We start from the raw sequence: 15,223 nt of genomic DNA on the forward strand, positions 1-15,223 counted from the left end.
GGATAATGCATGACCGCATGTTGCAGGTCCTGTATGGGCCTTTCTGGATACAGAAAATATTAGACTGCTGCCCTGGGCAGCACATTCTCCAGATCTCTCACCAATTGAAAACGTCTGGTCAATGGTGGCCGAGCAACTGGCTTGTGACAATACGCCAGTCACTACTCTTGATGAACTGTGGTATCATGTTGAAGCTGCATGGGCAGCTGTACCTGTCCATGCCATCCAAGCTCTTTTTGACTCAATGCCCAGGCGTATCAAGGCTGTTATTACGGCCAGAGGTGGTTGTTCTGGGTACCGATTTCTCAAGATCTATGCACCCAAATTCCGTCAAAATGTTATCACATGTCAGTCCTAATATAATATATTTGTCCAATGAATACCCGTTTATCATCTGCATTTCTTCTTGGTGTAGCAATTTTAATGCCCAGTAGGGTAATAATCTGTGATTGTAGGAGCAGTGCTACTTCATCATTCAGCACACCATAGAAATTTGTAGATAGAACAAATTATATAGGTGTGTTGCATTAACAGAAATGCAAAAGCAGAAAAATGCATAATAAGCTTCCAAAATCACATATAGCTTGTGCAGAAATTTTGTATCAATTAACTAAATTTGAAAATTGTGTCAGGGATTAGTAATTAATGATTACCAAATATACCACCAATTCCAGGGAATGCATTTGTATTTCCTGACCTATCCCCATGAAGACGGTACAAAGCAATGGCTGTGACAGGTCTGACCAGAAGATTTAACACTGCCATTCCACTGCTAAACTTTTCACCTGAAGCTGAAATAATACAATGGCATGTAAATACACAACCGAATATTTTCAACCATGTTCAAAACTTAATATATCAGGGAATTAACAAGTATTAAGATATTTGTTGGAACATTACACATTAGGCCATTAAAAACACTTATTGTCTCATTACTGAAGGCAGGAAGCAATATTACACAGTCAGAAACTAAATATTTGACACATTATGAATCACAAAAGTTTATGAAACTGACTGTGCAGCATATCTTCTAATGTGAAAACCTGTGCAGGAATAAATTTAGCAGTACTGGTAGTGACAGTCACATACAAGTTTATTCTTTGCATGCTAATGTACATGGACATTAAGAATTATTCTTTACTTTCTTTAGATAACAATTGCAATCTTTTTCAGATTAGGAAGGAGAACGAGCAAGTTTGCTTAAAGATTGCTTAAAGATTGCGCACTGAGCATATTCATTTATTGCTCTTTGAGCCCAAATTATTGCTATAAAATTTTAAACTGTAAAATTAGATCATAGTAATGAGTTGTTAAAAGAATGTAAACAACCCAGAATACCTTTCATATTTTTTACATCACACCCAGAAAAAACATAGTGATGACAACGTCTACAATCTGTTCTAAGAGGTATGAAGATAATTTATAACAGAACAGTATTTACTCACTAATACACAAGTAAAAAAAAAAAAAAAAAAAAAAAAAACAGGTTCAGCCCTTTCTCAATTTTGAGAACACTAAACAACTGAAAAACACACAGTGGCAACTTTTAAAATTTGATAATTAAATTAAAATACAATTTCAGAGCTTCACGCGCACTGCTTATAAAACTGAACAAGTTGATGCACTCTTCAATTACATATACCCACAAACCAACACAAGGAAAAGAAGTAAATAAATTTAATCAGCCACAACCACCACAGCTAGGGTCTTTTGCCTATTTTATCTATTCACAACTGATATTGTCATTTCTTCTTAGGTATTTCCAAGGACAGTTTCTCTGTTGGTTAATACTGATTTATTGTTTTAGTTATTAGTGTGGTTACCATTCAACACATACGCCCTCCACTGTTTGATACTACTTTTTCTAGTTTAGTAATATTTAATTCTGAACAAATATGTTCATATCTTTTCCTGTTAAACCACACACACACACACACACACACACACACACACAGGGTGTTACAAAAAGGTATGGCCAAACTTTCAGGAAACATTCCTCACACACAAATAAAGAAAAGATGTTATGTGGACACGTGTCCGGAAACGCTTAATTTCCATGTTAGAGCTCATTTTAGTTTCGTCCACCTACGCTCAATGGAGCACGTTATCATGATTTCATACGGGATACTCTACCTCTGCTGCTAGAACATGTGCCTTCACAAGTAAGACACAACATGTGGTTCATGCGCAATGGAGCTCCTGCACATTTCAGTTGAAGTGTTCGTACGCTTCTCAACAACAGATTCGGTGACCGATGGATTGGTAGAGGCGGACCAATTCCATGGCCTCCATGCTCTCCTGACCTCAACCCTCCTGACTCATTTATGGGGGCATTTGAAAGCTCTTGTCTACGTAACCCTGGTACCAAATGTAGAGACTCTTAGTGCTTGTATTGTGGACGGCTGTGATACAATATGCCATTCTCCATGGCTGCATCAGCGCATCAGGGATTCCATGCGACGGAGGGTGGATGCATGTATCCTCGCTAACGGAAGACATTTTGAACATTTCCTGTAACAAAGTGTTTGAAGTCACACTGATACGTTCCGTTGCCGTGTGTTTCCATTCCATGATTAATGTGATTTGAAGAGATGTAATAAAATGAGCTCTAACATGGAAAGTAAGTGTTTCCGGACACATGTCCGCATAACATTTTCTTTCTTTGTGTGTGAGGAATGTTTCCTGAAAGTTTGGCCGTACCTTTTTGCAACACGTCACTGGCTATTATTCCTTGCTCATCTTTTATCTTTATAGCCCCGTTGTCACTACCATGTAGCAAAGATTGAATGTAATCACATTATAAAATTTGAGCAGCATTTCTATGCAAATTTTTTTTACCAATGATCACTGAAAAATTCTGCATAAAGAATTAAAACCAACCCATTTATTATCTTTCATTGTTTGACTCTTATTTGATAAAGTTGCCTTAATATTTTGAATGGTTAAATTTTTCTATTATCTGACTTTATTTTAATTAGGTCTTTAAAGTCTGAAAAAGCAGATTGTTTTATTAACAGAAATATTCAAATTTTAGTCTTTACTAAGACGAGGGGGGAGGGGGCGGCGCGGGGGGGTCCCATCAGATATTACGGCGGGGGGGGGGGGGGGGGGGGTCCCACCATAGTTAACAAGGACCCATGCCCCAACACAGCTTAAGGAACCTATCATTTCATTTGCTAGGGGAGTGGTTACTCCCATAGTTCCCTAGCTGTATTTGGCCTCTTCTGCTATTTACTTTGGTACAAATATCTCTCTGTTCCCTCATGTTGGTCACACCTACCAACTTTTGTTTCTTCAACACAGACAGGTGAAGCTTTCTAAGACTGAGGGTACATCAAATGTCCTTATCTAATTGTTAAACCATCTCTGTATGGATTAATAGTCAGATGTGGTTTCATCAAAATTTCTGATATGAAAGCTCCATCGTACTCTTACTTGGCAAGATTCCAGTAAGCTCTTCAGAGGAAACTTATTTACTCAAAGTTTCCACCAGATCGTTCAAATTATGACAAACTCTGCAAACTAGTTATCACGTGAATTTTATTAGGCACAATGCTACGTTACTAAATAAATAATAACCACATACTTATTAATATAAAGAAGCAAATATCAGTTTTCTTACACATGATTTAACAAACTTTTATAAAGGAAACTTGTGTGCACACAAAATGTGAAACTGTAAACAGTCTGTCCTTAGAAGTGCTAAAACGTGAATACAATATTACAAAGTAAAAGCTAAAATAAGAATTGCATTATCGCTCTCTTACAAAAGCATTTTTATGAGCCAGTCTCTGAAAGTACATCAAATCTCACTCCAAATTATTTAGGAAGCATATTATTCATTTCAATAAGTCTAAAAAATTCACTTTATAATTACATCTGTTTTAACAGAGTGCAGTGCTGTTGGTTTATTACCTCTGCTCCCTTGTCTACATATGCGAAACAAATTAATATCAGTTGTATGAGGCCAAAAGTAAATGAAAACTGGTAAAACTGATCACACCAAAAGCAATTTTGAAAGAGATACTTTATATTTATGGGGGAAAAAATCAAACTAAACTCTGCATTACAGAGGTTTTAAGCTCCCTCTAGTAAAAGAGTCTACATAATACAAAATTCACGAACACAAAATACAGCACTGTTAAATTGTAGATATCAAAATATCAAAAACAGGACATAGACTAAGGTCATATACTTTGTAAACAACAACAACAGCAGCAGCAGCAGCAACAACAGCAACAGTAACAGCAACAACAAAAAATAACAACCTACAGCACCATATGTTCTGCGGAGCTGACCATGGCTGTGGAACAATTCAAAGTCTATCATTAATAGGGTCTGTTCTCAAAGAACTTCCGAATGCTCCTTTAATGACTAATGACAATGACAACAGTGCGCTCGTGCCCACGCACATACACAAATGGAAGTTGTTACTTGTGCCATAAAAAAATTGGCACATATGTACAACGGTAATTCCTATGTAGCAGTGATTTCAATCCCTGAACTTTAACAATATGATAAATTATAGAAAGTCATCTAGATTTATTTCTCAACTTCTTAGAATTGCCATTTTCTTGCCTTATGTTTGTGCAGTTACTTGTTAAATACTTTTGGCATCATCAGATCATATAAATCCAATATAATATGCTATTTCAGAAGGCAAAGTAGACATAGAAACATGTTTGTATAATATTGTGGTTTCGTATTTCACATCAATAAAACCTATGTCGAAATTCAGGGCCAGAAATAACATCCTGAGGTGCAAAACCACAGGAGGTTAGAACCACTGCATTGGCTGTTTTGCAACTTTGGTGCAAAATATGCATCCCCTGTGTGGTAAAGGACAACCCATGTCAAGACTGTGGGCCCTGCCTTGATCCAAGTTCGCAAATTAATCACCGGGTGCCTAAAACCCACCCCTGTCTAAAAGATACACTGTCTTGCTGACATTGCACCTGCAAGCATTCACTGTGAAGCTGCTCATGGTCAAATGCAACTGAAGGTTGAGAACATTGAAGCTCACCAACTGTTTGGCCTTCAACAGTCTCAGCCTAGGCAGAAATAAAGGGAAAGTTTCCTCTAGACATCAAAGCCTTTGGAAGTACCTTGAGATAAGGAAAGCCTTTGGAAGTACCTTGAGATAAGGAAAGCCTTTGGAAGTACCTTGAGATAAGGAAAGCCTTTGGAAGTACCTTGAGATAAGGAAAGCCTTTGGAAGTACCTTGAGATAAGGAAAGCCTTTGGAAGTACCTTGAGATAAGGAAAGCCTTTGGAAGTACCTTGAGATAAGGAAAGCCTTTGGAAGTACCTTGAGATAAGGAAAGCCTTTGGAAGTACCTTGAGATAAGGAAAGCCTTTGGAAGTACCTTGAGATAAGGAAAGCCTTTGGAAGTACCTTGAGATAAGGAAAGCCTTTGGAAGTACCTTGAGATAAGGAAAGCCTTTGGAAGTACCTTGAGATAAGGAAAGCCTTTGGAAGTACCTTGAGATAAGGAAAGACTTTGGAAGTACCTTGAGATAAGGAAATACTTTCATTGTGGAAACCCAAGCACCAAGACTATATGGACACATGTGGACATTTCTGGCTGGTTACAATGAGAACTGGGGGGTTTGGAGGTCCCTAAACTGAATAAAAACTAGTGTCGACAGGACTAAGTCACTGCTCAACTCGTGGGGCTTCACATCAGAGGACATCAAGTGCAAGTGTGACCAAGAACAGTCAGCCATATGTGCCAATGTCATCTCTGCCCACTTTCATGTCCATAACAAGATTTATTGTCTGGCAGTGACAATACCCTAAGTGTAGATCAGTTCTGGAGAAATGTTATCTGCGTGTAGATTTGGTCAATTCCTTTCTCTTTTTAATTTTTTGTAATATATGTATACATAACTATGATTGTTATGTTCTCATGTTTATATTTCATTCTATATATTTGACATACTTCTGACATGCATAAATACAAATAAATTGAGGTGTTGACTCAGACATCCCAATTAATCTTATGTTTTTTTGATACTGACCCTTGTTTTACAAGTTTTAAGTTGGGATCTGGGTGATAGCAGTAGCTGAAATTATGTTATAAATAAAGATCCTTATTAAATAATTTAGACAGTTTTATTCACAAAATGGACCAAAATAAACTAGCATTTTTGTCTGGAAGTAGTACGATCCTGGACTTGTGCGTTTACCACAAATATGAGAGTAATAATTACAGCTTTGAAACTGACATTTAATAGATTTGGAAGTTCATTTACAAAAGTAAATAACAAAAATACAACATGTTACGTATTTTGAACTCGTCAGCCAGACTTCGATTTTATTCTTATTACTAAGGATTTCTGCACTCTGTTCTCGAGGAAACAGTCCTTCCATTTAAGTGGAAGAAGGCAATTAATGTTATAATTGCAATGAAAGTTCTTCGATTACAGTATCAGAACTTATGTGAAGTTATATGTATAGCTATCTTTAAAAAGAACTCTTCAAGGAAGCAACACAGCGTGTGTGTGTGTGTGTGTGTGTGAGAGAGAGAGAGAGAGAGAGAGAGAGAGAGAGAGAGAGAGAGAGAGAGAGAACAGGGGTGGGGGGTTATGAATAAATATATTAATGCTACAAGTGTACATCAGAAACAGCATGCAGAGAACATTATAATGAATAGCGAAGTACATTAACTATGATACACTAAAGATAATTACTAGAAAAATAATAAAAGAGTAACTGACCCCATATCATATGATGATGGAAATTTCTTTTAAAAGAGACTGCAATGAAAGATAAATGTATTAATTTCATTTCAAAACCAGATTTCTAAATTCTTACTAGAATTCACTGACAAATCCTTAAGCTTATCAGCACACTGAAGTGTAGCAAGGTGGAATAGATCCACTTGTTATAATGCACTCCCAATAAATATACTATTATTTTCTGCTATTTCCTGAATGCAATAAATATACCATTTGTATATAACCTCTAAAACATTTCCAAAACATTATTGAGTGTATAATTTAGAGGCAGCCAATAATTACAGTCTAAGTAATTTATATAGCTCCATTTTCTTTAATGAAATATTCAGTCAACTATTCACTAAAACTATATGCTCTTCAAAATTCAACAGTTAATGATCCTCTATTTTAGGACATTATTTGAAAGTCGCTATTCTTGTGCTTCTAAAGAAGATCTCATTTTTCCTGAAAACTTTATAATTACAAAGCTATCTTTATTCAGAATAGTCAGTTTTCAGAATAATAATCTCAAAATGTATTCCTTTTAAAAATTCAATGCTGTTGTCCCATAGTCCTAATTTTCCTGTTTCCAAAAAGATATATTTTTTTCTAGAACAACATTTTAGTTAATGAAATATCTTAATCAGAAAATTAAAATTTTTAGAAAAATCTTAGCAGGCTTTCCCAGGGACACAGGTGTACGGCCAAAATATCCTTACATGAAACAGAGTTTACCATTTACATCATTTTGAAGATAGTTATGCAACTGTTGATCAAAATAATAATTTCACTGCCTAATACGTATACTGAGGTGACAAAAGTCACGGGATAGCAAAATCCACATTACAGATGGTGGCAGTATTGCATACATGAGGTATAAAACAGCAGAGCATGGGTTGAGCTGTCATTTGTACTCAGGTGAGTCATGTGAAAAGGTTTCAAATGTGACTATGGCAACACAATGTGAACAACAGACTTTGAATGTGGAATGGTAGTTGGAGCTAAACACACGGGACATTCCATTTCGGAAATCGTTAAGGAATTCAATATTTTGAGATCCGCAATGTCATGAGTGTGCTGGGAATAGCAAATTTCAACCATTACCTCTCACCATGGACAACACAGTGGCCAACTGTCTTCACTTAATGTCCAAGAGCAGTGGTGTTGGCACAGAGCTGTCAGTATTTACAGACAAGAAATACTGCATGAAATAACAACAGAAATCAATGTGAGACATACAACAAACATCCATTAGGATAGTGCCACAAAATTTGGTGTTAACAGGCTATCACAGTTGACGATCAACACAAGTGCCTTTGCTAACAGCACGACGTTGCCTGCAGTGCCTCTCCTGCATTCATGGCCAGTGGGTTCATGACCACATCAATTGGACTCTAGATGACTGGGAAACCATGATCTGGTCAGACGAGTTTCAATATCAGTTGGTAAGAGCTGATGGTATGGTTCGAGTGTGGTGCAGACCCCATGAAGCCATGGATCTCAGTTATCAAAAAGGCACTGTGCAAGCTGGCGGTGCCTCCATAATGGTGTGGGCTGTGTTTACACGGAATGAAATGGACTAGATCCTCTGGTCCAACTGAACCGATTATTGACTGGAAATTGTTATGACTGGCTACTTTGTGACTCTTTGCAGCCATTCAACAATGGAATTTTTGAGGATGCCAATGCGCCATGTCACCAGGCCACAATTACTTACAATTGTTTTGAAGAACATTCTGGACAATTGTAGCGAATGATATGGACACCCAGATCGCCCGACATTATTCCCATCTAACATTTATGGAACATAAGAGGTCAGTTCATGCACAACATTCTGCACTGGCAACAATTTCACAATAATGGACAGCTACCGAAGAAGCATGGCTCAAAATGTCTGCAGGGAACTTTCAACAACTTGTTGAGTCCCTTGTTGCTGCACTATGCCTGGCAAAAGATCTGACAATATTAGGAGGTATACTGTGACTTTCTGGATCCGAAGTCCAACTTGTCCCTCTCTACAGCTGCATAGTAATGATGAAATGCCAGATCCTGGCTTGCTTGGCAGTAGCTTTTGCAAAATGTTTGGCCAGTGTCTGAGCGATGTCTCCGGGCGTCATTTGGAGACATGCCAGTGCTACTATTGGTCAACGGCTACTTTTACCAGAAATCCTCCTAGTGGCTTCCCCTACTTTTGTAGAACTGGAATGGTTAATGGAGTCCAGGAACGCTTGGCATGATCGTTTTTTGTTCTCCTTAATGACACATCGAGCCTGGGCTCTTGCGACTCTACATGCCGTGAGGTTTTCCGCTGTCGGGTGGCGTTTAAATCGTCGAAGAGCTGCATGTCTGGTCCAGATGGCTGAGCAGCATTCTCCTGTCCACAAAGGTGCAGGTTGCCTGCTAACAGGAATGAAAGACTGTGGTATAGAGAGGTCAGTGGCATGACGGACCACACACAGCATGACGGACCACACGCAGCATGACGTGGTCCACCCATTCCTGAATGTTGTCACGGTGTGCAAACACAGCCAACTGGCTGAACAGTGCCCAGTTAGCCCTGCCAGTCATCCATGTTGGTGGCTTCTGTTTCAAATGCACCATCCAGTAGGTGAATGTGGATTGGGAAGTGGTCACTGGAATGAAAGTCGTCAATTACCTCCCAGTGAACATAGTCAGCAAAGAATGGAGAGCAGAGACATAGGTTGATGGCCAAGAATGACCCAGTAGCAGCAACGAATGAGTGGGAGTACCAGTGTTTATGGTGCACAGCTCTTGAGATGTCAGGAGGCTCTCCAAAACCTGGCCCTGAGGGAAAATAGTGGCTGAGCCCCACAGGAGATGATGGCCACTGAAGTCTCTCAGGACGACAAATGGTCAGGAGAGGTTTTCCGTAAGATCTGTGAGAGCCTCAGAGTCTACTGCATCCAGCAGAGGTAAATACAGAGAGCAAACTGCAAACCTCCAACTTGCAAAAATTGCAACTGCTACTGCTTGCAGGTTAGTAGTCAGGGGAAGAGCAGAAGAATTGTGCGCATTAGTAACAAACACTGCGAACCCTCCCTTGGCTCTTTCCCCCCATAGGTAATCCTTGAGGTATTCCCCCCATAGGTCATCCTTGTTGTATACCTTATAGCCCCACAGCAAGGGACATCTGTATCTGTAAAATATGTTTGTTGTAAACACAAGCACAAGGGGCGTGCCTGTGCTAGGAGTTTCAGTTCCTCTACGTGATTCCTGAACCTACTCAAGTTCCACTGTAGTATGGGAGCCATGTCATTGGTGTGGTTTTAATTTACCCCTATCTTTGCACTGGAGAGGTGAGGCACTTGTAGAGTGAGGGCAAATGGAGGGGCTGCTTGGATCCGAGGCATCCAACTTCACGATGTCCTCCTCATTAGTCAGAATTGCCATAATGACATCAGACTGTGCCCGGGACAGCTTGTGATCTGAATGTTTGGATAATTTCCCTACACCCTATCCCATCGAGGATGATGGGGAAAGGGGACGTTGCGAGGCACTCTGCTTTACGTGTGCCTTCTGGATGCTCACTGTGGGAATGTTGGTCTTTCCTGTTGCAGCTGCCTGGATTGCTTTGTCCTTACTCTTTTTTTTCCTTGGCATGTACAAGTGCAAGTACAGGTGCTTGTGGTGGGTAAGGCACACTAGACATTGTCTGTGCTGAAGCGTCCACCTTGGGAATAGGTTTCTGCACCAAGGAAGAAAACGAGATAGCAAAAGCAGGCAGTTTCGATACCTTATATTATTTTTTTTGTTTCAGCAAAGGGGGTCCGCTTAGTCACTTATTTCCTGTATTTTGTGTTCCTCAGCAAAAAAAAGGGCAGTCTCGGCTGCAGACTGGGTGGTTCCCAGAGCAGTTGCCGAAGACCGCTGGAGACAGGTAGTCAGTCCCACCATCATGAGCTGCTTTTCCTTACTTCCCGCAGGTTGCTTCACCTCCACAACTCATGGCTGTATGGCCAAAACACTGGCATGTATAGCACCACATTGGGTTTGGTATTAAGGCCGAACATTAAGTCGAACAAACCCCACCACAATATGTTCAGGCAGTGTCGGAGAATTGAATGTGACAATGAAAGTGTCCATCTTTTCAGTGTCTCCATTAGTCCTTCACGTTCGTTGCTCCACATCAACTATCCCCTGAGATGCCCATTCTTGTTTCATTTCCACTATGTCCATGTACATGATATCTCAGCATGTGACACGTTCTTTCAGGAGCTGAGAGAGGTGTGCATCTCATCAATGATATATTCATCCAGTTTCTGCAATTTCTTAAGAAGTTCCACCTGCTGTGGCCTGTTAGTTTTGACCAATAGTGAGCCATTATGCAGTTGTTTTATAGATTTTAAAGTGACAGCAATGCCTTCCTAATCTTTAAGGATATAGAAAGGGACACTTTTTCAAATGTCCATCCTTCCTCTTTATCACCAAAAACAGGTTATTATTCAAGACTCCACGAGTCCTTTCTGAAGTCCAAAGTATTATTATCAGGAGGACTAGCCTCTCTCATTCTTTTGGATGAATGGGTGTGAATACTCCCGGGCAGTACACCCTTCCCACTGGAAGGAGAAGATGATGATTTTGAGGGTTCCACCTCGGGAACCAGCTAGGGAAATAAGGGTCCACTCAGACAGAGCCCCACATGGCAGGTTCCCCAGAGTTCGCTCACTAACGACTGTTCCACCTCAACAGCCATACGCCCCATCAGCACGCAGCACATCTTGAGATTGAGGGTTTTTATGGAGGTTTATTCCATCCTTGCGATCCAAGCCGTCAAGCCAAGATTCCATTCCCTGAGACACACAATGTTCCATCGCCACACCACATTGTGGTTGCTGAAGCATGCCCAGAGTTTATGGTGACGGGGGACTGGCAGTGCTTAGCAGTCTCCAGTTCAGGAACCCTTGCTGTGCCCCTGAGGGTGCATGTACTGAAAGCAGCCATCTAAACAACCATGGTTTCGACATTTGTCACTGGGATTCTGTAGCAGAACAATGTTAACATCCTGACTAACAGCTACTGAGGTCAGAATGTAAGAATGAAGAGAGAAAGATTGTTAAAAATGTTCTCTGCATTTTTACACTATCTGACTAAACTACATCTGTCAATGGAACTTCCCCTGTAGGCACATTTAGTTCCTTTTCTCCGCATCAAACTGAAATGATTTTCCAGAGTGGATAATTAGCTTACTAAAAACTCTGACAGCCAAATTCCAGTGGGATTCATGATTTAAAATGCCCAGTACAATATCTGACAAAGGAAGAGAAGGACAAGGCAGTTGAGAAACAGGAGCTAGCGGAAATTGAGACCAGGAAGGTTATGGAAATAAGGTGAGCATTTCTGGGAGAGTACTAACCCAAGCAATTCAGAAAAGTTAATGTATGGCATGGCTGCTTTTACAAGCAGCTCTGACCCATAGGTCATATTCCTGTGGAAAAGTGAAGTGCTGCAGTCTGGAACCGCGAGACCGCTACGGTCGCAGGTTCGAATCCTGCCTCGGGCATGGATGTGTGTGATGTCCTTAGGTTAGTTAGGTTTAACTAGTTCTAAGTTCTAGGGGACTAATGACCTCAGCAGTTGAGTCCCATAGTGCTCAGAGCCATTTTTTTTTGAAAAGTGAAGTGCAAAGGTGAAAGGCCTGTCCGTCCCCACATCTGCCCACTACCTCTTATTCCAGCTCAGTCACTGGCATTTTTGGACACATCAAAGGCAGACATCTGTGGAAGCTCATATATCATTTTCACTGCACAACACTATTTAGATATAACCAACAAACTATTGCTGAAGGACAACTAACCACTCAACTGCACAGCCAAACACACTACTGTTGATTTCAACAACTGATTCACAATCTGTGCCATTTAGATTCTCCCAATAAACACTAGCTTTCCTAAACTGCACATACTCCCTGGTCTTAACAACCCCCACATTCCCTCACTTCTCCATTATATCCCCATCCTAAAAACCACTTCTTTGTCATATCAGCTTTTGACTGTCTGTGAATGTTGCTTGCTTCTTGTTTACCAGCAACTGGTAACTTCACCTGACTCTGCAAAGTTGATGTAAGATGATTGTAGTTATATTTGATGTCAATGTCTTATTAGTAAAGGTACAACTCTGCACAACTCATGAGGAAGTGCTGCCCACAAATGATTTGGCACTCTGTAAAGTTCTAAATTTAGATTACACATTTTTTGGAGCATATATTTCATACACCAGATATATCACCTTCTGGATTGCATCTACTCCCGTACATGAAGAAATTTGTGGTTAGGAAAAATTTTCAACCCAATGAGGGGGTTATGACACCTGTAGATTGATATTTTGCAGACGTTCCAGGATGTCACTTCAGGAAGAGAATCTATTCACTGGTGAAATATCACCATCCATTGACCTAAAAGGGGAGTATGTTGATAAATAAGATAAATCTTAATTCAAATACAGTCTTTATGGCAGACGAAGAAATTTTTATGTACCCACATAGCAACTACTTTTAACATAGCAGAAGGCAATCAGATTAAACTGTTCATTTCCTGGTGGACCTTTCAACTGTATTAACAATATCCATATGTAAGGTACTGAAGAAAATTATGGAACCTGATCTTTTTATTACATAACATGAACTCCAAAGACATCAACTATAACACAAAGAATGCAGTCATGCTCTTAATACAGAACATGACTGGCAAAAGAAGAATACAGGAGTTGCAGTCAAAAAGTAGGCTGTTATATGGTATTAAATGTTCAGCTGGAATTGTTTCTATTACTTTTTGGAAAAGTACAGAACACTTCCTTAGCTTTGAGGAGAGAAGGGACTGGGGTAAGATGAGGGCACAATGCAAGGCTACATTCCAATGAGAGAAAGCCTCAAGATCTGAAGACTGTGAGTCCACTACCTTTTACATATATTATTCTTGCTTATTTCACTGAGCACATGCACATTTTTGTGGGTGAGCATTGTCTCTGACAATAACTTAATTCTTTGAGTGAATCTTAACGTAATCCAAAATGTCATCCCTAAATTTCTGATCAGGCACCGGGAAAGATGAAGGCACAGAGTAATTATTTACCCTGAAAGCTGTCAACAAGAAACAAACAGAATGGCACCCCACAAATTTCTCTCAATGGTTTTCAACATATGTCAATGTTGCCTTCATTCTGCACATATCACAATGAGTTGAGAATCACAGTCTAAAGGAAACTAAGTGTCTCTGCTTGTGGACTAAGATAACCCATGTACTAGTCCACCACAATAATCAAATTTTCTGATATGCTGGGTGAGTTATAGATATGTCATGGGCTTCAAGACCTATGCATCATACATTCATTCATGACTGTATACACAACTGTGTTCATGGATGTCGTTCAGTCACTGGCACTCACTTTCAGGCAGTTTCAAGTGTTGTGATTATTCATTCAAAGTATTCATGAAAATGTGTTGATCATCAGTGCCCAAATGTTGATAACTGTCTTAACTCCAGGTCTTGTTTTATTAACATTAATATCCTGCACAGTTAACAGGTCACTGCAGGCTGTACCCTTAGGCCTCTAACAATACCAGGCTATCCTTGCCCTGCTCCAGTCTTTTACATGCACGCTACCAACATATGGAAGAAAAAAGCTGTCAGTTATTTTGGCTGTTTTCTCTTACAGACAAAAAAGACCACTCTAACAGTTGTGATGTAACCAACCATTACCTGAAATGTTTAAATTCTTTTTTAGTTTCTAATTTATGAAGCATGTGAATTTGTCAGGAAATGTAAAAATTTTCCATCAAAGAAAATGAAAACCACAGAAGCAAAGAGTGAAAGGCAAGCATTACATCCAGTCATATGGTAAAGGTGGCACTAGAACACATATTTTAATCAAACTGAAGGAACCCAATTATAGAGAAGAGTTGTCAAATTCCATTCCAGAACAAAACATCTTAACTCAATAACACACAAAAAATAGAATTAAGCAGGTGGACAATGAGCCATGGTAATTAGAGCTCATTCATGACCAAAAATTTAAAAAGACAAGACAAATAATGGCTAGAACAGATAAAGAATTTCTGAAAGACACTTCAAGACAACATTGTTAATTTATTACACAACTGCCATCAAAAATTTTTTTACTGTTACTCTTCTCCTCCCCCCCCTTTCCCCCAACTAATTTCTTTATTTCATCTTATTTCTTTCGTCATCCCTAATTTTTACATTTTCAATAATAGTATCAATTTTTCTTGTCACATTGTCCGCCCTGCACTTACATTACTGATCAAGTCCCTTTGCCAATACAACTGATTTTACCCCTGGTGGTGGTTTTGTCCCAAATTATTAATAGATTTCCTCAATATTTGTAGCCATTATAAATATTTAACAACAATATGTAAAGACAAATAAGATGCTTGGGTAACAGTGGCAGATGTAATGAAGCTGAGAAAGAATACCCAAAATGCCTGGCGATTTCCTAAGAGATTCTGTAGCAGTGGCATGCAAATGTT

At 39.4% G+C, this 15,223-nt stretch overlaps 1 protein-coding gene across 4 annotated transcripts in view; it reads right to left on the reverse strand.

Moving 5' to 3' along the window:
- LOC126248882 (type-1 angiotensin II receptor-associated protein-like) overlaps positions 1-15,223 on the reverse strand; it is a 72,848-nt gene that overhangs the window by 19,848 nt on the left and 37,777 nt on the right. For 2 of the 4 annotated variants that reach the window (XM_049950339.1, XM_049950338.1), the window contains exons 6-7: positions 6,721-6,759; positions 654-791 (exon numbers count right to left, since the gene is read on the reverse strand). In XM_049950339.1, the coding sequence (XP_049806296.1) occupies positions 654-791; positions 6,721-6,759 (177 nt within the window). The remainder of the gene's footprint in view (positions 1-653; positions 792-6,720; positions 6,760-15,223) is intronic. The other 2 variants (XM_049950340.1, XM_049950341.1) reach the window with 2 other exon arrangements.

Source organism: Schistocerca nitens, chromosome 3 (assembly GCF_023898315.1).
Source record: "Schistocerca nitens isolate TAMUIC-IGC-003100 chromosome 3, iqSchNite1.1, whole genome shotgun sequence".
Lineage (NCBI taxonomy): Eukaryota > Metazoa > Arthropoda > Insecta > Orthoptera > Acrididae > Schistocerca > Schistocerca nitens.